The following is a 27,059-nucleotide window of genomic DNA, read 5'->3' as shown; positions in this document are numbered from 1 at the left end:
TAGGCTGACCTGATCCTGCAGTTTGCAGCATAGCAGCCAACACTGCTTTTAGAATTGAGTAGTTCTGTGCCTTCCACATACTGTAACTGAGCTTGAATCCGCATTTCAACGATGATATTTATTTAAACACGCACATGCACATACACGCACACATTCACAACTGGAATCAAGATGTTAAGACTGAAACTTTTGGAGCAAGTCAGAAATAAGCAAATAATGATGAAGAAGAAAACAGAAAGCAAAATTGCACCGTTTCAGTTGGTCCATTTGTTCAGTGTTACGGCCGTTGTGCTGAGGGTCACCCCCTGGCATTCCACGGTTAACTTAAGAAAAGAAATCATGTCAAGGAAACCTTTGGACTCTGAAATGGAAGTCAGCCTGCTGATCAAAATCAAAAAGGCTGCCTTCAGTAAAAAAAAGAAACCCAACAGAACCAAGATAACAATAATCAAAGATGACTCCTTGCATTGAACTGTGGTTTAGAAAGAAAAATTCAGTGAGAAACTTATCCCTTTCTGTGATATCCACAAGCAATAAGCCTTATGTACTGAAAAAAAAGAAAAAGTATTTTACTGCATACGAAAAGTCTAGAACTTTCAAAAAACTTTTAATTGTAAATAACACGATAAGAAATAAAGACAGCAATTGGAATTGGAAACTAACCACGCAGAGGAACTCTTCTGATGCCTTTTAATCATTTTCGTTCAAGAGTTCAAAACAGCATTGTAACCAAAAGATGCTGTGCTTCACCGAAACAAACACAATGTCCTTACACCCCTTCTGAGATTCCAAACATTCCTTTTTCCCAGATCACCATAATCATTTCAATATGCATTTGAATATGCTGCAACGTTTGATAACCGAGCGCCTGATCAAGTAAGAGATTATATGCCACCCTTTAACTATAATGCAATGTAAAAATGTGTAAAACTTTCAAATACAATCTTGTGCATCTTTCATCAGGTATTCCTTTACAAAGGATGGAAGAATGACAAGGTTAAAATTTACATCTGCTCAGTGCTGCACACACATACAAAATTACTCAAGTAAACACTGGGTTGATGGATTCAGCAGAACTAATTGCAGTGGGTTTAGTCCAGAGTGCTTTTGATGTGAAACAATCCAGAGAATAGGTCCAGCCAACAGCACAAACACCTCAAGGTGGTATTCACATACTTGCTCTAGAGGTATGTAAAAATAATGCAGTTTCACACCCTGACAATAATGGCACGATCCAATAGTCTCATAAACTTTTGATCCACACATGCAATTGGAGTTGAGCTTCTCAAAATCACTTTAACGTGGATGGTGTGGATAAAACAGAGAAGAGGGGAGATCAAGAAATCTGAAGAATGCCTTCAGGTTATTGAAATGCTCAATCAAATGACAATCCGGATCATCAGCGAGGAATCATGCTTGACGTTTCAACCTGGCCAGCAAGTTTCCACAACCTCAGTAAGCCTGGCATTGGCTTAGCAGTTAGGGTGGTGGCTTGGGATCCTAGGGTCCTGAGTTCGAGCTCCGTTGGCCACTGAATTAACACCAGGGGGTTGACTCAGCCTGTCATCCTTCCAAGGTCGGCAAAATGAGCACCAGTGTACTGGTAATAGGGGCACTGCATCAGCGGCATAGCTGCGCCTCCAACCAATGATGCAACCAGCAGCCAAAAAGAGCCAAAAAGACTGTACACAATCGGCACAACCTTAGTTGTGTCTGAAGGTCCAAAGGTCCACCAATCAGACATATATGTATGTATGTACATATATATATATATATATATATATATATATATATATATATATACATATACATATATATATATATATATATATATATACACATATATATATATATATATATACACATATATATATATATATATATATACACATATATATATATATATATATATACATATATATATATATATACATACACATATATATATATATATACATACACATATATATATATATATATACATATATATATATATATATATATATATATATATATATATATATATATACACATATACACATACATATATATATATATATACATATATATATATATATATATATATACATATATATATATATATATATATATATATATATATATATATATATATATATATATTGTTACGGTGCTGGTGCGTCGGCCGCCAATCGACCGCTCTGACGGAGCCACAAGTCGAGTCGGCCCGACCGATCGCCCAGAATATAGATCGCCGCCCGGATAACTCCGAGTCGATGGGTCCTTTTACAAGAACCGAAATACGCCAATGGGCAGACCATGTGGGGTAGGGTCGATTGCCAATCGTCAATGTACCTAAATACCCACGTGATCCAACTACTGGGATATTCCACCCTCGACGGAACTCGTACGGAACAAACCGCTGAGGCGAGCCTGTCCCATGCGTGATTCTGAGCGGCTTAATCGCCGAGAACCGTCGGTCCAAATGTCCCCATTTTACGGCAAAGTACCTATTAACTATTCAGAGTACTATGTACCTATGAACTTTCATTCATATCGGTTAATCCGTGTAGGCGCAAGGGTGCCTTGAATGGTAATTTCACCCGGAAAATGCACTTATAGACCTTTGACCCCTGACCGACTCGAGATAGGTCATTATGCAAAGGAACAAAGTTGTCGTCCTCATTATGGTCTATAAGCATGTAAAGATTCATTCGATTCGGTTCAACCGTCTTGGAGCTAGTGCACTTTTAATTTTCAGCGGGAATGCTCAATGGCCCTCGGACACCCAAGTTGAGAAGGTTACCATTTGGAAACTATAAGATATAGAAAAAAATGGATGTCATATAGCGGATAAAAAATCACCTTAAGATTATGCATACCAAATCTCATCGAGTTCCATCTTCTGATAATTACTCGGTATCAATTTGAATGAAAAGTACCGAAAATGTGGTTTGATATCGGAAATCCCCAAAGTTCGAGGGGGTGCTGTGGGTGAACAAAGATAAAAATCGAAAAACCAGCTCAATCGTTTGTGCACAATGCATTACAGATGATTAGTGTAAATTTTCATGACCATCTGAGCATAACCCAAGGCGGAGTAGCATTTGGCACGAAGGTACCTCCAGCTCTCGCATATTATCGATTTTTGCCCTTTGACCCCTGACCTAAGTAATATCGGTTAATATGTCCTGAGGAAAAGTTGTAGGACTCATTGCGTGCTATGAACCTGCAAAGTTTCATTCGGATCGATGAACTCACCTGGTCGCTAGGGGGCCTTCAATTTTCGCCAATTTTCGGGCATACCCCATTTGTAGGGGGTGCTACGGGTAAACTATGCCATATATCACAAAAACTGGAATATATTTGGTAGAGCATCACCTGTAGATGATGCATGCCAAATTTCATAAGCCAACGTGGGATAACGGCTTTCAGAATTGATTTTGCGTGAACGATACCGATTTTGAAGGTTTTTCGGCTGTTGGTAGGGAACCAAAGTGTGCCTAGCAACCATCACAATTTCCAAAGCACTCGGTCATAAGATGTACCTACCACCCAAGTTTGGTCAAAATCGGCTTACCTTTACTACCAATTATGCTGATGACAAACGAACAAACATCCAAACAAACATCCAAACAAACAGACAGAATTACTGCCAATAAGGGTCACCTATTTCGGCGACCCAATATATATATATATATGTAAATATATATCTGCTTCTTCTTCTTTCGGCTGCTCCCGTGAGGGGTCGCCACAGCGGATCATCCGTATGATCCGCATAGTAATTTGGCACATGTTTTACGTCGGATGCCCTTCCTGACGCAACCCTGGTCGCCTCTTACGACACAGGGATATGGTACACCTATTTTAACCGGGGTATACACTGGCCCAGTACACTGGTACTCATTTCGCCGACCTCGGAAGGATGACAGGCTGAGTCAACCCCCTGGTGTATTAATTCAGTGGCTCAACGGGGCTTGAACTCAGGACCTTTTGGATCCCAAGCCGCTGCCCAAACCACTGCGCCAACACCAGGCTATATATATATATATATATATATATATATATATATATATATATATATATATATATATATATATATATATATATATATATATATATATATATATATATATATATATATATATATATATATATATATAGTTACGGTTGTGGAAATTTACAGAACACCATTCAGGTTCCCCGAAGATCAGTCATGTCGATAAGTGTGTGTTCCAGGTTAGATTTCCCCACCAATGTCAAACGGAATTAATTCGTGAACCGGGCTGTGCATCTTTGAGTTAGCCGTTATTCTTTTTCTATCTTTATTTTAAAACAAACATCTCCTCACCATCATCTCCAAGGCGCCGCCAACTTTTCATCAGCAACAACATCCCCAACAACCAACATCTCCACAGGCGAACACAATGGCATCCTCGCAGCGGCAGGGTGTTTCCAAACACGGCCGCGTTGAGAGAGTGATCTAAAACACGTCCGCACATGACTTGCAAAACAGATCAAAACGATGAAAGGGGCGGAGCCAGCCGGGGGTGAAGGGTCGAAGGTGAAAGAACAAGCGCCCCCCCCCTCCCGAACCCGATAAAAGGCCGGGCTGAAACGCCGAGAAGGAGAGTGGGGCTGGGCCGTTACAGTCCAGAGAGTCGAGCCTGCAGTGGAGTTTGGAGTCCAGTGGAGTTTGGATTCCGGTGGAGTGTGGAGTCCAGTTCAGAGGAGTCTGTGTGGAGAGCGCCAGAGTTGGTCAAGTTGCAGCCGGAGAGAAGTCGCCAGCCAGCTACATAACGGTCCGAGCGACGCTGAGGAGTGAACGGGCTCTTAAAGAGCATCAACGCGAAAAGAGCAAGGCCCGTTCATTCCTCTGAAGCGTCGTCGGCCAGGCCCGACCGACCAGGCCGGACTGCTAGGCCCTGGACCAACCGAAGCGCCGTTACAACAGCTGGCGCTTGGACAACCGAGACATATGGAGGGTCGCCGCCAAAAAGACCATCGAGTCACCTCAAGGGCGACAAAGGCAACCTGCACGGCCTCTCGGAGCCCCTGTGGTCATCCCGGCTCCGAGCAATTATAAAGGCTTACGAGCCCGGTGCTTTTCCTTCTTTCTTTTCTGGGGTTTTGGCATGAAAGTCTGTGGCGCCTTGTCTACTAAGTAGTGAACTGACTAAGTACATGTGCATGGTAAATAGATAACGGCTGTAGGTTTTCTTGCTCGTGTCTTGTCCCCTACCCCCATTCATTGCCTTGCTTGCATATGTGCATTGGAAATAAATGTTCCCTATTGTTTGAATATTCACCTGCTCGTTGCATCCCTTCCTCCATTGAACTGCTATAATTGCGTTCGGAATAAGTAGCTGGCTGATTAATAGCCGATAAAACGCACATCTGGTCTGATGGGGCTTGGCGATATAAAACCGCTCGGCAATCGCAAACGGAACGAGCTGCTTTAAGCGGCTCGTTTTCGTGCAGGCTCCGTTGAGGTGTAAATCCCCGGCATTTCTGTCTGCGCGAATAATTAGGTACATCGACAATTCGGCGATCAACCCTGTAGCGCGTGGACAGAAGAGTTGGCTGATCTACGGTGTGGTTAACAACACACGTAGCTGGGTTTCGGCGTTGATCCGAAAGCTGCGACTGGATTGCCATGGTCGGTGGGCGCGCGCGGCCGCAATCGGGAAAAAGGCGGCCGTCCGCACGCCGGAGTGGCGAGAATCCACAACAATATATATATATATATATATATATATATATATATATATATATATATATATATATATACATACATATATATGCACATACATATACATGTATATGCACATCCATATCTATCTATAATTCCAGCAATCTGTGTGTGTCTGTCTATCTGCGACCACCGTTTCTTGACAACCGCCGGTCCGATCTGATTGAAACTTTCCAGGAATATTTCCGGGGACCCGCGGATGTGCCTTTTCAAGGTTTGATATTAAATCGGACGAGCAGTTCCCAAGTTACGGCCATTTTATTGCTTTTTTCAGTGTTGGAAAGATGTATATATCGCAGCTGAAGTGTCGTTCCACCTTATCATGCCATTTTTCCCAAATTAATAATAATAATAATAATAATAATAATAATAGCACAATAATTGGCAGTAATAAAAAGAAAAACGTGATACAATGACCAATGTCTGTCAACCAATAACGACCAATATATTGTCTGTCAACAAATAATGACCAATAACGTCTGTCAAACAATGACAGGACACGGTGCTATGACATCATGAATGATGTCACAATTAATGTTTATTTATTTATTTTCTTCTTCTTTGACGTCACGAATGATGTCACAATTCTTCTTCTTCTTCGTTTGGTATGACGTCACAATCAACGCTGGGGACCTGAGTATGTGCCTTTTCAAGGTTTAATATCGTTCTTCATCAGTTTCAGCTGTTTCCCTAGTGTTTCCCAAGGTTTGAAAGCTGTTTTTTCTCAAGGTTTAAATTAATTGTTCAAATTATTAATTAATCCCAAGGTTTGAATTTTCCCAAGGGAAAGAGCTGTTTCCCAAGGGTTTGAAAGCTGTTTTTTCCAAAGATTTGAATGAATTGTTGTGCTTGGTACAGGCCCCCCTCACAAATGGACGCCAACGTTGTCAGACGGAATGAAAACCCGTCATTCCTGTTATAAAAACAGCTAAAATTGATGAAAAAGCGGCCGAAATTGAAACCAACAAAGTAATTACGGTCGCAATAGCAGTTATAATGGAAACCAACATGTTTATTCTACACACAAAAACGGTCGTGACGGACACAAGAACGGACAATCCTGAAATAGATTGGTGGGAAACGGAAGCAAGATTGGTTATTTCGGTCGCGAAACGTCCGAGAGCGAAACAAAAGCGGTTCATTCCGGTTACTGCAGTGCAAACAAGATGGCGGATACAGTAGAACGACCTGTTACGGTATCTAAATTTTTAGTGCTTGTGCCTTGAACATAAATTTAATAGAGATAATATATAGTGGGTCGTACCTGATGTAGTTTTAACAATTTATTAAACCGAATTTTGTTGTGATGATAATGTTTGGTTTGCCTGTATTTCGAGCCCCCGAGTGAAGGATCGCTAGTTGTGTATGCCCAGTTCATCATTGGGATCGTGTATGGGATCTTTTTACAGTTTTTACTTCATATTAACCTTGTTATTTTATTGGAATTTGCAATTTATTATTACTATCAAATTTTACCTCTTGCAAATATAAACGATCAATCGTCACTGATGGCTGCAGCATGGGGGCACGAATTACACAAAATGTCAGCCACACATTAAAGTCAAGAGGGCGCATTTATCGCTGCTTGTATAATATCCCGTACCACAAACGGGTTTTCATAAACAGACATGATATAGTCAAGGCAGACTACGTTAAAGTTAACTTACCATAACTTCAAGAACTTTTCGAGCCGCCATGTTTTCCACGTTATGGTAACCGGAATGAATCGCTTTCGCTTCGGTCTCCGCCGTTTCGCGACGGAAATAACCGATGTTGCTTCCGTTCCCCACCGTTCTATTTCGGGATTGACCGTTGTTGTGTCCGTCACAACCGTTCTTGCGTGTAGAATAAACGTGTTGGTTTCGGTTATATTTGCTATTGCGACCGTAATTACTGTGTTGGTTTCAATTTCGGCCGCTTTTTTTGTAACAAGAATGACGGGTTTTCATTCCATCTGACAACGTTGGCGTCCGTTTGTTAGGGGAGCCTGTGGTAGACATTTGTGAATACATTTACAGAGAGAGGGGCGAGAGAGGAGGGGGGAGAGAGGAGGGGGGGTGAGAGGGGGGCGAGAGAGGGGGCGAGAGGGGGCGAGAGAGGGGCGAGAGAGGGGGCGAGAGAGAGGGAAAGAGGGGGCAAGAGAGGGGGCGAGACAGGGGGTGAGAGGGGCGAGAGAGGGCGAGAGAGAGGGAGGGAGAGAGGGGGTGATAGAGAGGGGCGTCACGTCACCTCTCACGTCATTCAAGAGAGGGGGAGAGAGGAGGGAGCGGGAGAGGGGGTGTGAGAGGGGGAGTGAGAGTGGGGGAGAGAGAGGAGGGGGAGAGAGGAGGGGTGAGACTAGGGGCAAGAGGGGGCGAGAGAGAGAAGGCGAGAGAGAGGGGGCGAGAGAGGGGGCGAGAGAGAGGGGCGAGAGAGAGGGGCGATGAGAGAGGGGCGAGAGAGAGGGGGCGAGAGAGAGGGGGCGAGAGAGAGGGGCGAGAGAGAGGGGGCGAGAGAGAGGGGCGAGAGAGAGGGGCGAGAGAGAGGGGCGAGAGAGAGGGGGCGAGAGAGAGGGGCGAGAGAGAGGGGGCGAGAGAGAGGGGCGAGAGAGGGGGGCGAGAGAGGGGGGCGAGAGAGAGGGGGGCGAGAGAGAGGGGGGCGAGAGAGAGGAGGCGTCACAATTGACGCTGGGGACCTGAGTACGTTTCCCAGGTGTTTCCCAAGTTATGGCCATTTATAATATGGTTGGTCCAATCTAATTGAAATAATGCCCCAATCCAGTCGTCATTTACGAGAGCGAAGGAACGAACTGCACGTACGGGCACGCACTAGTGTATGTATATATATATATATATATATATATATATATATATATATATATATATATATATATATATATATATATATATATATGTATAATTCCAGCAGTGTGTGTGTGTGTGTGTGTGTGTGTGTGTGTGTGTGTGTGTGTGTGTGTGTGTGTGTGTGTGTGTGTGTGTGTGTGTGTGTGTGTGTGTAACCGTTGTTTCTCGACAACCACTGTCCAATCTGATTGAAACTTGCCAGGTATATTGCTGGGGACCTGAGAATGTGCCTTTTCAAGGTTTGATATTAATCGGACAAGTGCCTCCCAAGTTATGGACATTTATTTACCAACCAATGACAAGACACGTTGTTGCGTGGGCGTGGCCGATGGGGGAAGGGAAGCTCAGCCACGTTCCCCATTTCAGGTTACAACGTACGGGCTTCCGGAGAGTGATGACTTCGTGTATTCTCATAATTTCTCGATTTCTTATGTGCATTTATATATAATATAAACACAATCCCCAAGTTATGATTGTTTTCATGTTAGATGGTGCATAAATTTCGGTAACATCAGAGTGAGCTGGTATGCTCCGAACAAGGAAGTAAAGTTTTTTCTCTCTCTTCTCTTCTCTTTTTGTTTTACCTTGCGACGACTTTGCGAAAAGGCAAAATACGTTGGTGCTAATTGAATAATTGGCCATTAAAACTAAATTGCGAATAATCGTAACTGCGATATGCGAACTTCCGGGCCACGCACGTACGGCATGCGAGAGCGAAGAAACGGCCTGTGTGGTTGTTGTTTCTTGCTCGCGGTTTGAATATTTATTCATTTTTTTTTACGGGCACGTACTCGTATCTATAATTCCAGCAATGTGTGTGTGTCTGTCTGCAACCGCTGTTTCTCAACAACCACCGGTCCGATCTGATTGAAACTTGCCAGGAATATTGCTGGGGACCCATGGATGTGCTTTTTCAAGGTTTGATATGAATCGGACAAGCAGTTTGCAAGTTACGGCCATTTATCTGTCAACCAATGACAAGACACAGTGCTCTGACATCACAAATGACGTCACAATTAATCTTTATTTATTTATTTGTTTATTAATTTTTTCATGATTGACGTCACAATTCTTCTTCGTCTTCGTTTGGTATGACGTCACGATCGACGCTGGGGACCTGAGTATGTGCCTTTTCAAGGTTTGATATCGTTCTTCATCCGTTTCAGCTGTTTCCCAAGGTTTGAAAGCTGTTTTTTCCCAAGGTTTGAAATAATTGTTCAAAATTATTAATTAATCCCAAGGTTTGAATTTTCACAAGGGAAAGAGCTGTTTCCCAAGGGTTTGAAAGGTGTTTTTTCCCAAGGATTGAATTAATTGTTGTGCTTGGTAGACATTTGTGAATACATTTACAGAGAGAGGGGTGAGAGAGAGGGGGGCGAGAGAGGAGAGGGAGAGAGTGGTGAGAGAGAGGGGGCGTCAATTCAAGAGAGGGGAGAGAGGAGGGGCGAGAGATTGGGACAGGAGAGGGGGGCGAGAGTGGGGGCGAGAGAGGAGGGAGGAGAGAGGAGGGAGCGAGAGGAGGGAGCGAGAGGACGGAGCGAGAGGAGGGGGGAGAGAGGACGGGTGAGACTAGGGGGAAGAGAGGGGGGCAAGAGAGAGAGAAGGGGGGAGAGAGAGGGGGGCGAGAGAGGGGGGAATCACAATTCTTCTTCTTCTTCGTTTGATATGATGTCAATTGACGCTGGAGCCCTGAGTATGTTTCCCAGGTGTTTCCCAAGTTATGGCCATTTATGATACGATTGGTCCGATCTAATTGAAACAATGCCCCAATCCAGTCGTCGTTTACGAGAGCGAAGAAAGGAAGCTGCACATACTGGCACGCACTCGTACATATATATATATATATATATATATATATATATATATATATATATATATATATATATATATATACATATATATATATATATATATATATATATATATATATATATATATATATATATATATATATACATATATATATATATACACACACATACATATATATATATATATACACATACATATATACATACATATATATATATACATATATATATATATACATATACATACATATACAGAGGGCTGCAAAAGTAGGTATACAGCAATGATATACTGGTATACTCCTTACTGTATACCTACTTTTGCAGTCCCCTGTATATATATATATATATATATATATATATATATATATATATATATATATATATATATATATATATATATATATATATATATATATATATATATTTGTTGTAGATTTCCATCCGCCGGCGTGCGGACAGCCGCTTTTAGCCGAATCGTGGCCGTACGCCCACCGCACGAGCAATCCAATCGCAGCTTTCTGGATCAAATGCCAGAATCCAGCTACAGGTGTGTTTTTAATGCACACCATAGCCTTGTCAGTACTCTACCCGCACGCTACAGGGTCCGATCGCCAAATTGTCGATTTACCTAATTAGTCGTGCGGGAAGGCTACCGAGAGGTTGTACCTCAACGGGAGCTGCTTGGAAACGAGCCACGTACGCAGCTCGCTCCGTTCTGAGGAAACCGAGCGGTGTATTTATCGCGCAGCTCTGTTGGACCCGATCACTTTATCGGCTATTAAAAAGCCAGCTATATTCCGAATGCAATACGGCAGTTCAATGAAGGAAAAGGACGCGAATAACGGGTTAACGTTCACACAAGGACATTTATTTCTAGAACGACACATATGCAATCATGCAGTCATGTATGCAACCAATGCACGTATACAATCATGCAATGCAATTAATGCAATGGGGGTAAGGGACAAAATACGAGCAAGAAGAACTACAACCGTTCTATTAATTACGTACACTTATACAGTTCCACATAAAGACATGGCGCCACAACGTTCATTCATAACCCCAGAAAGAAAAGGCAAGGCCCGGGCTCGTAAGCCTTTAATGTTTCTCAGAGCTTGGGAGACCGAAAGAGCTCCGAGAGGCCGCGCTGGTTACCTGCCGCCTTCGTGGCGACTCGCTGGGTGCTCCTTGGCGTCCCGTCCACACGGCAGCTGGCGTGACCGCGGCGCGGCCCAGGCCTCGTCGTGCAGCCCGATCGATTGGGCCTAGTCGACAACGCCTCAGAGGAACGAACGGCCTTTGCTCTTTCAGAGTTGATGCTCTTTTAAGAGCCCGTCCGTTCCTCCGCATCGTTTGGACTGTCCCGGTGCCCGATCACCTCGGCCCATTATGCCGCTGGTTGGCGACTCCTCTCCGGCCTCTTCCCAGCGATCTACAGCTTGGCGCGGCACAGCACGGCAGGCTGCGCTCCAGGCTCCGCTCTCTCCAGCTCCCGTCTGTCTGCAGACTCCAGGCTGATCCGGCTCCCAACGCGGCCCCGCACAACTGCGTGCTTGGCTTCTCTGCGCGCCTTTATATGGGATCCGTGAGGCGAGGTTTTGATCTCCGATCCCTCACCTCCCACCCCCCGCTAGCTCCGCCCCTTTTGATCTTTTGATCCGATTTCGATGTGAAGCTCGGAGAGAGAGCGGGCGTGGCAGAGATCATCGACCCTGGTGCCAACGAAGGAGAGCGGACGTGGGTGAAATCACGTGGCTGGCACAAAGATGGCGGCGTCTGTGGAGATGAAGATGAGGCGATGTTGTTCGTTGCGTAGGTGGTGAGGGGATGTCGTGGTGGTCGTTGTGGAGATGGTTGATGAGAGCGATGTTGGTGGTGGAGGTGGTTGTTGTGAAGCGGTTGATGAGAGCAATGTTGGTGGTGGAGGTGGCTGTTGTGAAGCGGTTGGTCCAAAATAAAGATAGTAAAAGAAAAACGGCTACCTCAAAGATCACAGCCCTGCACACGAATAATTTCCCGTTAAACATCGGTGGGGAAATCTATCTGAACACAGACTTATCGACATAACTGATCTAAGGACCTATGTGGTGCTCTGTGAATTTCCACAACCGTAACACTACCCCCTCCCCTTTTTACAGACTCGTCCCAAGTCGTCGAATTTTCGTGTGCCTTCATGTGTAAGTTTCCCCTAGTACGATTTACCTTCGGATCCCAGAGTGCGACATTTTGTGAATACGTGTCCCAAAAGTAAATAACCTACGGGTTAAGTAACTAACTAAACAAACTCACTCATGCAGACGACTTAAATAAATTGCTGGCGCTACGACACACATGCGGGGGGAGCAAACCATGTACAATTTACCTTAACCTTAACTTAGCCTTATACATTTTACACTAAACCATGGCCCAGGAATGATGGACTCTGTGGGAAAGAGAAGGCATGGCAAAGTTAGTCATAGTTTTTCAGGGTGAGCGCTCCACAGCTGAAGGCCAGATGTCTTCGGGGCCTGTTCAAAAGGCCCCGTTGTCGTCACAAAACCTTTTCATGTCTTCAGCTGCTGGAGGAAACTCACCCCAACCCGGCATGCCATATGCCATCCCACAGGCCATTTTTCAAGCAGGGAGCCAGGCTGCCCAAATGCAGTCTCTGGCTCATGAAACCAATGCAGGTGTGAACGGGGAATGTGGCCAGCTGCCCAATGCAGTCTTAGGCCTCTCCCCTGAAATGAGCGCAGTGAACAGTGAACACAAACGGTGCACGGGCTGCACCAATGCAGTCCCCGTTTGCAGCTGCCTGCAAGGCAGTCCCTGCAGAACACTGAATGGTACTAATGCAAGCAACACAAGAAAATGAACAGATTGATGGAAACACAGTGCACGGGATGCCCAATGCAGTCCCGTTATGCCGCTGGTTGGCGACTCCTCTCCGGCCTCTTCCCAGCGATCTACAGCTTGGCGCGGCACGGCACGGCAGGCTGCGCTCCAGGCTCCGCTCTCTCCAGCTCCCGTCTGTCTGCAGACTCCAGGCTCCAGGCTGATCCGGCTCCAAACGCGGCCCCGCACAACTGCGTGCTTGGCTTCTCTGCGCGCCTTTATATGGGATCCGTGAGGTGAGGTTTTGATCTCCGATCCCTCACCTCCCACCCCCCGCTAGCTCCGCCCCTTTTGATCTTTTGATCCGATTTCGATGTGAAGCTCGGAGAGAGAGCGGGCGTGGCAGAGATCATCGACCCTGGTGCCAACGAAGGAGAGCGGACGTGGGTGAAATCACGTGGCTGGCACAAAGATGGCGGCGTCTGTGGAGATGAAGATGAGGCGATGTTGTTCGTTGCGTAGGTGGTGAGGGGATGTCGTGGTGGTCGTTGTGGAGATGGTTGATGAGAGCGATGTTGGTGGTGGAGGTGGTTGTTGTGAAGCGGTTGATGAGAGCAATGTTGGTGGTGGAGGTGGCTGTTGTGAAGCGGTTGGTCCAAAATAAAGATAGTAAAAGAAAAACGGCTACCTCAAAGATCACAGCCCTGCACACGAATAATTTCCCGTTAAACATCGGTGGGGAAATCTATCTGAACACAGACTTATCGACATAACTGATCTAAGGACCTATGTGGTGCTCTGTGAATTTCCACAACCGTAACACTACCCCCTCCCCTTTTTACAGACTCGTTCCAAGTCGTCGAATTTTCGTGTGCCTTCATGTGTAAGTTTCCCCTAGTACGATTTACCTTCGGATCCCAGAGTGCGACATTTTGTGAATACGTGTCCCAAAAGTAAATAACCTACGGGTTAAGTAACTGACTAAACAAACTCACTCATGCAGACGACTTAAATAAATTGCCGGCGCTACGACACACATGCGGGGGGAGCAAACCATGTACAATTTACCTTAACCTTAACTTAGCCTTATACATTTTACACTAAACCATGGCCCAGGAATGATGGACTCTGTGGGAAAGAGAAGGCATGGCAAAGTTAGTCATAGTTTTTCAGGGTGAGCGCTCCGCAGCTGAAGGTCGGATGTCTTCGGGGCCTGTTCAAAAGGCCCCGTTGTCGTCACAAAACCTTTTCATGTCTTCAGCTGCTGGAGGAAACTCACCCCAACCCGGCATGCCATATGCCATCCCACAGGCCATTTTTCAAGCAGGGAGCCAGGCTGCCCAAATGCAGTCTCTGGCTCATGAAACCAATGCAGGTGTGAACGGGGAATGTGGCCAGCTGCCCAATGCAGTCTTAGGCCTCTCCCCTGAAATGAGCGCAGTGAACAGTGAACACAAACGGTGCACGGGCTGCACCAATGCAGTCCCTGTTTGCAGCTGCCTGCAAGGCAGTCCCTGCAGAACACTGAATGGTACTAATGCAAGCAACACAAGAAAATGAACAGATAGATGGAAACACAGTGCACGGGATGCCCAATGCAGTCCCGTGTGCGGCTGCCTTCAGGGCAGTCCCTGCAGCTCGCACGATGATCCTGGCGCACATGGAGATGGATGGCATGGGGCAAACGCAAAAACAAGGGCTAGCAGGCATGGGGTCAAGGCAGAGGCAGGCAGGCATGGGGTCAAGGCAGAGGCAGGCAGGCATGGGGTCAAGGCAGAGGCAGGCAGACAAGGCATGGCAAGGCCGGCACAGGCCGTTGTAGCAAACCGCAGGCCGGCAGGTGAAGCTCGCTGGCCTCTTGTCTCGTTCAGGAGGTGTGTGGAGGGAGTGCGGTGGTGCCGACCGATCTGGAGGTGGGCTTGGACCTACCCTACTGTCTCCCTCCCAACAGCCTTTGCTGTCTGTCCATACCCACTCCCCTTATTTTGCAAAACAAATTTTGCCCCAACTTATTTTTTTGTTTTATTTTATTTTTATTTCCCCTATAAATTCGTCTCCCTAACCCCCTTTATCGTCTCTGTCCGGCTAACCTATCCTGTCCTAGCCTACTCCCAACCCCTATGTTCCCTTCCTGGAGGGGAATACGGGAGAGCTAGTGTTCTGTGTCGAGGCCCAATAAAGCCTCAGAATGGCCTCCTCCGATCTCAGTGATCTTTTTACCCAAGGTGGGTCGAGCGGCCCACAAGGAGAGCGCAGGGATGGATGGTGCGGAGGGGTACATCTCCTAACTACCCTAACATTTATTAACCTTAAACTACCCCGGGGTATTCCAAAAGCGCCTTTCGCTTAATCTACTGGTTCTACCAACCAAGATTCCTGTCGCCTGTGTTGGTGTCCTTACAATTTTGGGCCTTGCCCTCTAATTTCCCATTCGTGCCCTTGCACGGTTTCGTGGCTGGGACGCGTGGCTCCCTTGGCAGGAACTACCCTCTGCCGATTCTCAAACTATGACACCCCTGGGCCCTGCAACTGTCTCCGAGCCTACCAGCTCCCTAAAATAGCGGGGGGTTGCCCTCTCTGGCATTGCCCCCCTCCGATGCCAACGTGGCGTGTTGGCGCCCCGGGTCCCTTTCCAAGGGTCGCCCGTGCCTAGTACACTGCCCCGTGGCATTCTGGCGCTACGGGCCCTGCTTCATGCGGGCCCACCACGCTATCCCGACCCCCCCCTTGGGCCCTTGGGCTACCGCGGCCGACTAGCCCGGTGCCCGGGGTACCCACTAAGCGATACTCATCGTTCGCAGTCACGCTCCCAGCCCGTCAGCAGGGCTCCTGCACCCCTCCAAACGGGTTTCGAGCCTACGTTCCCACAAACAGGAAAACGACCTCCAGTTTGTCAATTTGACTAACCCACGAACTCACTTAACACTGACCCAGAGGTCGCTTGGGTGGGAATCACTCCTCCCCCCAATCACTCATCGCACCATGCATTCCACATTCACTCCATTCACTCAGGCCCGCTGGCCCTCACTCACTCAAGTGCTTTTTCACTTCAACTCATTTCATCGCTCACTTCACTGAACACTGCCATTCCTCTATCTAAATCCCTCATCTAACTCGTGCTCCCTCGTCATCCCTTACAATACAGCACATCCTTTTAACACTACGTAGCTAAGCTACGTCCCCACTACACATCCAAAGTCGGTCTCTGTCTTCAAAATAATAATTTCCCATATCCCATCCTAAATCTGACCTAAAATCCCTCTAACTAATCCATTCCACGGGCCCCATGAGGACTTATCCCTGCCCCATGAAGCCGGTCTAGGCTATCACTAACCCTTCCCCAAGCTAGTTGTGTTCCTGTGCCCTAGGCAAGGGGGTCTTCTACCCCTGCCCAGGGAATCCTGTCTACCCGAAACGGGGAGGCTTGCTTTTTTTCATCTTATGCGCACCAGCGCGGCAACTCGCAACCTGCGCTCTTCCCCCGTGACGTCATGGCAGCTGTTCGCGCTTCGCACACCTCGTCCCTTCTCGGACGGCAACATCCGGCAGGGATCCCCCTCCTGCCGGATTCCAACCATACGTGCAGCCACGAGTCACCCTGCGCATCCCAAGCAAGCCTCGCGTTTCGAGGGGTTCCCCCACGCGAGCACATGTGCTCTGCTCGTCGGAGCTTTACACACACGCTCGCCTGGAGAACCCATCCGTTCCAAATTCGTTATCCAGCCTACCTTCTGTCCATCCGCGGGATCGGCTAACATCCACCGCGTGCGTTTCTGGACCGGATTTCACTCGCGCAGGCACGCACGCGGCAGCCTCGTGCTTGGCACGGCACGGACCTCGCGCGCGCTCCCGTGCAAACCCGGCACGGTCCCCGAAACGGCTACGGCCGCTACTCGGCCTTTGTCCACCGTCAGGCACCGTTGTCGTCGCACTCTGACGCACACATTCTCACATGCCACAACGCTCACACACGCTGTCTCACACACGGCCGTTCACTCACGCATGCCATTTCACTCGCACACGTGGTTCCACTCACACACGGCCTTCCACTTGCACAGGGGGTTTCACTTACACAATGCGTGCTGGAAAGCACGCATTTCGGCACACTGGGAACTACGCACACCGGGACGACCACGCTGGGGATTCGCGCTCCCTCAAGCGCTCCCGTGGTCTCCAAACCCCCCAAGCTCCACGTGCACCCGTCCACAGCACTCGCTCCCCCTACCTCGCAAGGCTCGACCGGACTCACCTGGTCACGATCCGCTTCAAGGATCTCCCTCCTTTCCTCACCTAGTCTCCCTCCTTTCCTGAAGGAGGCTATCCGGCTGCTAGCATCGGGTCACGACACATTCCGTCAGCTCACCCCCATTGTCCCTCGCTAACTCCATGTGTGTGTGTGTGTTCGTCTTCAGTTTCTTTTAATTCACCCTCTATCTCCCGTGTCTGTCATTTCTTTTAATTCCTGTGTCTCCCTTTGTGTCTGTTAATTCTGTCACCTCGTTCATTACCTCAGTCTCTTCCTGGCTTTTCGTCTCTTTTGATTTTTTGGACGTCGTCACCTCGTGTCTCGTCTTGCACGTTTCGGTCACCCGGGCTCCCGTTATTATTTCCAGTCTCCATTTTCAGGGTTTGCCCGAATTGTTGTTTCATCCGACGAGTGATGTCAATCAAGTCCCGCACCACTAATGTTCCTCCCTGTGGTGATGTCACACATCCCCTATTAGTGTGCTGTTCTACTTCCTGGCTGCATTTGAGTCGTTCTTCCTCTCCGAGCTTTTTGAGTTGTTCGTTATCCTTCCAGAGTTTTTCCATCTCTGTGGACTCTAACTTTGCTCTCTCCTTGAGTTGGTTAATTTCAAAATCATATTGTTTTTGTTTTCTACCCCATCGTCTCTCATGTTCTTCATTCTCCAATCTCGTTATCTCCTTTTCCTGCTTCACTTGTCGTTCTTTCACTATCTCCTCGTACTCCAACCTTGCCTTTTCCTTTGTTTGTTCAATTTCAAATCCATGTTCTTTTTGTTTTCTACTCCACCATCTCTCATTTTCTTCATTCTCCAATGTCATCGTTACTTTCAATTGGCTTATCTCCCTTTCCTGTTTCATTTGTCGGTGTTTCTGCAACTCAGAAGCTTTTTTTCTAATTTTTTTCTCATCTCCGCACACTCCAGCTCCATTGCCTGCCCCATTTTCTTCAATCTCTTATAGTATCCCAGCCATTCCTGTTCCCGTTTTCCATCTTCCAACTTTGTTTTCCATCTTTCTTCCAAGTTCTTTCTTTCCCGGGAATTACTAATTTGCTCCTCCTCTATTCTTTTGTTCAGTTTCCTCCACTCTTGTTCTAGATTTTTCTCTCCTCTTTTTATCGTCTCTTCTCGGCTTTCTCTTTCCCAATTGCCTGTTCTTGCCTCTCGCTTCAGTTGTTCCAACTCCAAATTGTGTTTCCATTTTTCCTCTTCCAACCTTGTTTTCCATTCTTCCGCCAATTGTGCCCGAAGCCCGCCAATGTCCGCCAGCCATGACCACGTGGTCTGAACCAGTGGCTGGGAGCCCATGCCTCGTATCGTGCCATTCATTGTGCTATTAATTGCAGCCCGCTCCGTGTTGCGCTGAGGTGCGATAGCGCCGCTATTTTGCGACTTCGAGTCTGTTTGCCGGCAAAGTTCATGCTCAGTATATGAGGGTGAGCGCCCCCACTGACTATAATTGGTGATGGGGTTATAATAAAAAGAACCGTCCCAGGCCATGGATTCTACTTTAAAACACATTCCTAATCCACCCTGCTCCCGCTCGCCTTGAAATGCCATTTTGCGTATCGGAATAATTTAAAAAGCTCGTAATTTGGGGGAACAGAGGGTCGCTCTACACACCCTTGGTTCAATTCCTGTTAATTTAGTTTGGAGGCGTGGATGGATTTTAATTCCACTCCTGACACCAGTGTTGTAGATTTCCGCCCGCCAGCGTGCGGACAGCCACTTTTAGCCGAATCGCGGCCGTACGCCCACCGGACGAGCAATCCAATCGCAGCTTTCCGGATCAAACGCCGGAATCCAGCTACAGGTGTGTTCTTAATGCACACCACAGCCTTGTCAGTACTCTACCTGCACACTACAGGGTCCGATCACCGAATTATTCATGCGGGAAGGCTACTGAGAGGTTGTACCTCAACGGGAGCTGCTTGGAAACGAGCCACGTACGCAGCTCGCTCCGTTCTGCGGATACCGAGTGGTGTATTTATCGCACAGCCCTGTTGGACCAAATCACTTTATCAGCTATTAAAAGGCCAGCTATATTCCAAATGCAATACGGCAGTTCAATGAAGGAAAAGGACGCGACGAACGGGTTAACATTCACACAAGGATATTTATTTATAGAACGACACATATGCAATCATGCAGTCATGTATGCAACCAATGCACGTATACAATCATGCAATGCAATAAATGCAATGGGGGTAAGGGACAAAACACGAGCAAGAAGAACTACAACCGTTCTATTAATTACGTACACTTTTACAGTTCTACTTAAAGACATGGCACCACAACGTTCATTCATAACCCCAGAAAGAAAAGGCAAGGCCCGGGCTCGTAAGGCCTTTAATGTTTCTCAGAGCTTGGGAGACCGAAAGAGCTCCGAGAGGCCGCACTGGTTACCTGCCGCCTTTGTGGCGACTCGTTGGGTGCTCCTTGGCGTCCCGTCCACACGGCAGCTGGCGTGACCGCGGCGCGGCCCAGGCCTCGTCGTGCGGCCCGATCGATCGGGCCTAGTCGACAACACCTCAAAGGAACGAACGGGCCTTTGCTCTTTCAGAGTTGATGCTCTCTTAAGAGCCTGTCCGTTCCTCCGCGTCGTTTGGATTGTCCCGGGGCCCGATCACCTCAGACCGTTATGTCGCTGGTTGGCAACTCCTCTCCGGCCTCTTCCCAGTGACCCACAGCTCGGCGCGGCACGGCACGGCAGGCTGCGCTCCAGGCTCCGCTCTCTCCAGCTCCCGTCTGTCTGCAGACTCCAGGCTCCAGGCTGATCCGGCTCCCAACGCGGCCCCGCACAACTGCGTGCTTGGCTACTCTGCGCGCCTATATATGGGATCCGTGAGGTGAGGTTTTGATCTCCGATCCCTCACATCTGACCCCCCGCTGGCTCCACCCCTTTCGATCTTTTGATCCGATTTCAATGCGAAGCTCGGAGAGAGAGCAGACGTGGCAGAGATCATCGACCCTGGTGCCAATGAAGGAGAGCGGACATGGGTGAAATCACCATGGCTGGCGCAAAGATGAAGATGAAAATGAGGCGATGTTGTTCGTTGCGTAGGTGGTGAGGGGATGCTTTGGTGGTCATTGTGGAGATGGTTGATGAGAGCGATGTTGGTGGTGGAGGTGGTTGTTGTGAAGCAGTTGATGAGAGCGATGTTGGTGGTGGAGGTGGTTGTTGTGAAGTGGTTGATGAGAGCGATGTTGGTGGTGGAGGTGGCTGTTGTAAAGCGGTTGGTCCAAAATAAAGATAGCAAAAGAAAAACGGCTACCTCAAAGATCACAGCCCTGCACATGAATAATTGCCCGTTAAACATCGGTGGGGAAATCTATCTGAACACAGACTTATCGACATAACTGATCTAAGGACCTATGTGGTGCTCTGTGAATTTCCACAACCGTAACACTATATATATACACACACACACACACACACACACACACACACACACACACACACACACACACACACACACACACACACACACACACACACACACACACACACACACACACACACACACACACACACACACCGGGCGTAGTGGCGTGCGTCTATAATCCGGTTACTCGGAGGCTTGGGTTGGAGGATCGCTTGATGACGGGAGCTCTACAATAGGCCGTGCTATTAGAGGGTGTAGGGCAGCCCAGAATCATGGCGAAACCCAATCCTTATCCCTGTGTCGTAAGAGGCGACCAGGGTTGCGTCAGGAAGGGCATCTGGCGTAAAACCTATGCCAAATCAGTATGCGGATCATAACAGATGATCCGCTGTGGCGACCCCTAACAGGAGCAGCCGAAAGACGAACAAGATACATCCACATATACATATATGTGTGTGTGTATATATATATATACATATACATGAAAAACAAAGAGCAACTTACATCTCAAATGTGAATGGAGGGAATAATTAATTAGCTCTCACATAATCAATTAAACCCAGGTGGCTGGGATTGTATAAATAAATTGACTCCTCCTATGCTCTTCTAACCGAAGAAAGCTGTATAAAACAACCAGGAAACACTGCACAAGGTAAGCGCTGTTCCTTGTAAGAGATTATATGCTGCCTTTTAACTAGGTTGTGTAAGGTTGTGGAAGGTCAGGGTTGTAGAAAATATATATCAAATTGTCTATTTCATAAAGATAATTGACAATCTTAATCAAAGCTCAGGTCAATCATATGAAAATTGATGAGTTTTCAGTTGAAATTGATTTTAGAAGTTTGACCCTTGGTTGACCATTGGACTTTTTGACCTCAAAAAGACGGTTTCCCAATTCAGTGATGCATTATGGAAATCTTGTTCAAATTTCAAGTCAATCGGATGAAAAATGACGATTTTTGAAATTTGACCTCAAGATGACGTTTGACATTTGATGAGTAGGCTTCTCAATTGAGATTGCCTCGACAACTCGGTGAAGTTTCGTGAAGATTGGTTTTAATTTGTGACCTGTAGGTGATTGACAGGTAGACAGACAGACAGAGAGAATAACAAAATCTACTGACAAATATGCTTGAAAAATCTTCAATTTTGCAAGTATCAAACAAACAAATGGACTCAAATGCAATACCCTCTCCTTCAGCGAGGGTAACAAGTGATGTGACATCAGGAGTAACAATTACAGTACGGTATATACTGCATCATGGAAGAGAGCGAGCTAGAGGTACGCACACTCGTTTCTGAGCTGTGTTGCTTCAGTTTGAATATTGGCCCAACTATAAATTGTCATCCTGGTGTATCATAGGCAGCGCAATTCATCAATTTGTGCCGTTCTTCAGACGGACATTAAATTGGGTGTTTCGTCTGGTAGCATTAGTTGTTGGATGTTGAACATCGTACGTTGTCCTTCATGAAGAATAGGCGAGCTATCGCTGGCACCATTAACAAGCTCCAAATTCCTATCCCAACATTTCTATGTCAAAGTGGCGACCCATCCAGAATTATAAACCAAGACAAGGAACTGTTTCAGCAGAACTTCCCACTGAATCAAGCATGGTAATGAAAGAGTCATGGAAGCCTTCCAATTCAAAAGGTTGTTTGAAAGGAATGTAGTCACCTTTTCCAAATGTTGGAAAAAACTGTACAGTTGATCAATGTTACACTTTTGTCATTTTCAAAGAGACTATTAGGCCCCTTATTATTCAACGTTTTCTTGAGAAAAACAAAATTGCCAAAATTTTACTTTTTAATGATTCATTAACAAGAGAAAAATTATGTATATATTAAATTGCATTATATCTATCTATAATTCCAGCTGTGTGTGTGTGTGTGTGTGTGTGTGTGTGTCCGCTGTTTCTCGACAACCACTGGTCCGATCCAATTGAAATTTGCCAGGTATATTGCTGGGGCCCTGTGGATGTGCCTTTTCAAGGTTTGATAGTAATCGGACTCATGCTTCCCAAGTTATGGCCATTTATTTACCAACCAATGAAAGGACACGTTGCTGCATAGGCGTGGCTGCGTAGGCCAGTGCACGGCCGGCCGACGATGACGTCACGTGCCGTGCCAGTTACGATGGGGATCGGTGCCTTAGTTACCATGGCGTAGGAGTGACAATGGTCAATGGCAGCGAATGTCATGGCGAGCAAAGACAGGGAGGTAAACTTGATTTTAATTAACTCTGTGTGTGTAAGTATCACAGCAGTTGTTACTTCAATGCAAGCAATAATTCGTGGAATGCATCTGAACATTCCGTACCAGCATGCACCACTTCCGGATAGTGATGACTTAATGTATTCTAATAATTTCTCGATATCTTATGCACATTTATAGATAAACACAATGCCCCAATCCAGTCGTCATTTACGAAAGCGAAGGAACGGCCTGTGTAGTTGTTTGAAAGTTTTTTTTTGTTGTTTTTTGGGGGGGGGTTGCACGTACGGGCATGCACGTACTAGCATTTCAAATCCAAGCAATATTGATGACAATAAAAAGGTCTTGATTACCATTTTGAATGGAAAACACTCGAGTAAGTCCACTTCATCCATGCATCACGTGCTTGTAATCATCCAAGCTACAACATTAAAATTTTACTGCCAAGGTGACAAAACGTGTAAATAAAATTTCAGAATGCATCACTTTTGCAACTAAACAGGAAGAATTATTTTTGCCTGCATCTTACCATGGCAACTATCAGTGTGATGCAAGAATGCCATTGACTACAAAGTTAACAGAACACCTTACACCACACAGTTTTGAGAAAAAAGGACAAAGGCGGGGTCTGCGAGCAGCAAATTTGATTGGTTGAGATAATGTAAAATGCTGTAATATTTTATCCAAGTACTGCTCAATGAAAGGTTTTTGAAAGTGCCAAAAAGGCTATTTGTATTCTACAGTGTCCAAGTGTAGCATTAGATTGAAATAAAACAAACATTTTTAAGGTTGTAGAAAAAAGAAAATTCAGAAGGTTACCGCCATTGATGTAGCGTCTTTTACACCACCTTATTTAACATGTTCCATGAGTCCTTCATGCCTGTTGTTTGTGTCCTTTATGACGTCCTTAAGTTTCCCATTTGGAATGATTTTCAATTTTGTTTCACTGCCAGGCAGGCAGACAGAGTGAAAAATATTATCTCACTCCTCTCTGCACATGCACAATCGGAATGAATCCAGATCCAAAGTACTGCTGAACTACAGGATTATTTTCTGATTAAAGTTCAAAATATACCACTGAATTGAAATAAAGTTGTTCCTCGATCATAAACTGACATTTGTAGACAGACAGACAAACAAAATAAACCAATTGCTTAGCCCTGCTTTTCACATCGCAGGCACAGGGTAAAAATCAGCAGCACGACTTAGTGTTTGCACAAGTCTGAGCTTTAAGGTTCCACCTTATGTTCCAAGTTGAGTGAAATCCACGAAAAAGATGTTTAAATGCAACATCTGTAAGGGACAATGCATCTCCAACCAGAGCAATCTTTGGAAAGGTCATTTCACCAGTTATCTGTTCAACAAGCATGTAGTCATAAAACATCCCGATATCTTTCAAACAAGCTAGACTACACATTGGGGTAGAAAGTACTACTACGTAAATCTAGCTAATAGATCAAAGGGGACATTTAACCATAATGTAGTAGAAACCATAATGTCGAGGAAATTAGATGTATATTAAAAATAAAGAAAAAGACAAGCGAAAATAAGGAGAAAACAAATAGAATAGAATGAAAGCCATCATAATAACGTCGTTACAGACATGGAAAAAACGAACAACACTGGAATAACCTGGAATCGTATCTTGCCACTCCCTCCACAGTCCACTTAAACCACATGCCTCCAGCACTGCCATGGCATGCAGTTGCTATCAATCTGCAGACGAGACGGTAAGGGCCGGAAGGCAATGCGCATTCGTTTTCACTCTGCTCTAAATCGTCCGCAACTCAACTCTCAACCAAACTGCAGCTCACATGTAGCCAGCTGCCCCAACCCCACCTATAATGCCACTCTTTCTTCATTCAAGTCACTGAAGGAAGTCATGCGTGACATTTTGGATAAGAGGAACAAAACAAAAGTATGAAAGGCTCAAACTTACTTCAACCCTAATCTCACGAAACATTTATGGGGGTAAGAATTCCTTTTACTACAAAAAGAAACGGTCTTGCATTCCTGGCAACGACAAAGATTGAAAAATAAATGCTCATGTTGCAATGATGTCTTCAATGATTGGTGCACATATTGAGGCAACTGCATACATACTGAACAATGTGGTAAAAGAGCCTGAATGGCATGTGAAGACCAAATGAGCAAAAAGTGGCAAGATTGATCATTCAAGAAAACGAGAACAAATTATATATATATATATATATATATATATATATATATATATATATATATATATATATATATATATATATATATATATATATATATATATATATATATATAGTGGGGAGAACAAGTATTTGATACACTGCCCATTTTGCAGGTTTTCCCACTTACAAAGCACGTAGAGGTTTGTAATTTTTATCATAGGTACACTTCAACTGTGAAAGACGGAACCCAAAACAAAAATCCTGAAAATCACATTGTATGATTTTAAAATAATTAATTTCCATTTTATTGCCTGAAATAAGTATTTGATCACCTACCAACCAGGAAGAATTCCGGCTCTCCAGACCTGTTAGTTTTGCCTTTAAAAACCCTCCCATTCTCCACTCATTACCTGTATTAACTGCACCTGTTTGAATTACATGTATTAACTGCACCTGTTTGAACTCGTTATCTGCATAAAAGACAGCTGTCCACATTCAATCAATCAGACTCCAACCTCTCCAGAATGCGCAAGACCAGAGAGCTGTCGAAGGACATCAGGGACAAAATTGTAGACTTGCACAAGGCTGGGATGGGCGACAGGACAATAGGCAAGCAGCTTGGTGAGAAGGCAACAACTGTTGGCGCAATTATTAGAAAATGAAAGAAGTTCAAGAAAACAGTCAATCTCCCTAGGTCTGGGGCTCCATGCAAGATCTCACCTCGTGGAGCCTCAATGATCATAAGAAAGGTGAGGGATCAGCCCAGAACTACACGGCAGGACCAGGTCAATGACCTGAAGAGAGCTGGGACCACAGAATCAAAATAAACCATCAGTAGCACACTATGCCGTCATGGATTAAAATCCTGCAGTGCACGCAAGGTCCCTCTGCTCAAGCCAGCGCATGTCCAGGCCTGTCTGAAGTTTGCCAATGACCATCTGGATGATCCAGAGGAGGAATGGGAGAAGGTCATGTGGTCTGATGAGACCAAAATAGAGCTTTTTGGTTTGAACTCCACTCGCCGTGTTTGGAGGAAGAAGAAGAAGGATGAGTACAACCCTAAAAACACCATCCCAACCGTGAAGCATGGAGGTGGAAACATCATTATTTGGGGATGCTTTTCTGCAAAAGGGACAGGACGACTGCACCGTATTGAGGGGAGGATGGATGGGGAAATGTATCACGAGATCTTGGCCAACAACCTCCTTCCCTCAACAAGAGCATTGAAGATGGGGCGTGGCTGGGTCTTCCAGCATGACAACGACCTGAAACACACGGCCAGGGCAACTAAGGAGTGGCTCCGTAAGAAGCATCCCAAGGTCCTGGAGTGGCCTTGCCAGTCTCCAAACCTGAATACAATAGAAAATCTTTGGAGGGAGCTGAAAGTCTGTGTTGCCCAGCGACAGCATCGAAACCTGAAGGACCTGGAGAAGATCTGTATGGAAGAGTGGGCCAAAATCCCTGCTGCAGTCTGTGCAAACCTGGATAACAACTACAGGAAAGGTCTGATCTCTGTAATTGCAAACAAAGGTTTCTGTACAAAATATTAAATTCAGTTTTTCTGATGTATCAAATACTTATTTCATGCAATAAAATGCAAATTAATTATTGAAAAATCATACAATGTGATTTTCAAGATTTTTATTTTAGATTCCGTCTTTCACAGTTGAAGTGTACCTCTGATAAAAATTACAGACCTCTACGTGCTTTGTAAGTGGGAAAACCTGCAAAATCGGCAGTGTATCAAATACTTGTTCTCCCGACTGTATATAAATATCACCTTCTTCTTTAAAAATGTATAATGCCAACTGCCCCAAATATATATACTGTATATGTATATACACGAATAAAAGACAA

At 45.7% G+C, this 27,059-nt stretch overlaps 1 protein-coding gene across 7 annotated transcripts in view; it reads right to left on the bottom strand.

The window, feature by feature from the left end:
* Positions 1-27,059, bottom strand: part of LOC147015702 (fibroblast growth factor receptor 2-like) — a 131,672-nt gene that overhangs the window by 66,834 nt on the left and 37,779 nt on the right. Inside the window, exon 2 of one of the 7 annotated variants that reach the window (XM_085848114.1) lies at positions 24,676-24,759. The exons of the other annotated variants lie outside the window; for them this stretch is intronic. Within the exon in view, the coding sequence (XP_085704240.1) occupies positions 24,676-24,739 (64 nt within the window). The 5' untranslated portion in view covers positions 24,740-24,759. The remainder of the gene's footprint in view (positions 1-24,675; positions 24,760-27,059) is intronic. 7 annotated transcript variants of the gene reach the window in all.

This window comes from Eptatretus burgeri, chromosome 12, assembly GCF_056783735.1.
Source record: "Eptatretus burgeri isolate ZD-2024b chromosome 12, Ebu_testis_v1, whole genome shotgun sequence".
NCBI lineage: Eukaryota > Metazoa > Chordata > Myxini > Myxiniformes > Myxinidae > Eptatretus > Eptatretus burgeri.
The sequence above is the reverse complement of the archived record's forward strand: the minus strand, read 5'-3'. Positions and strand labels throughout refer to the sequence as shown.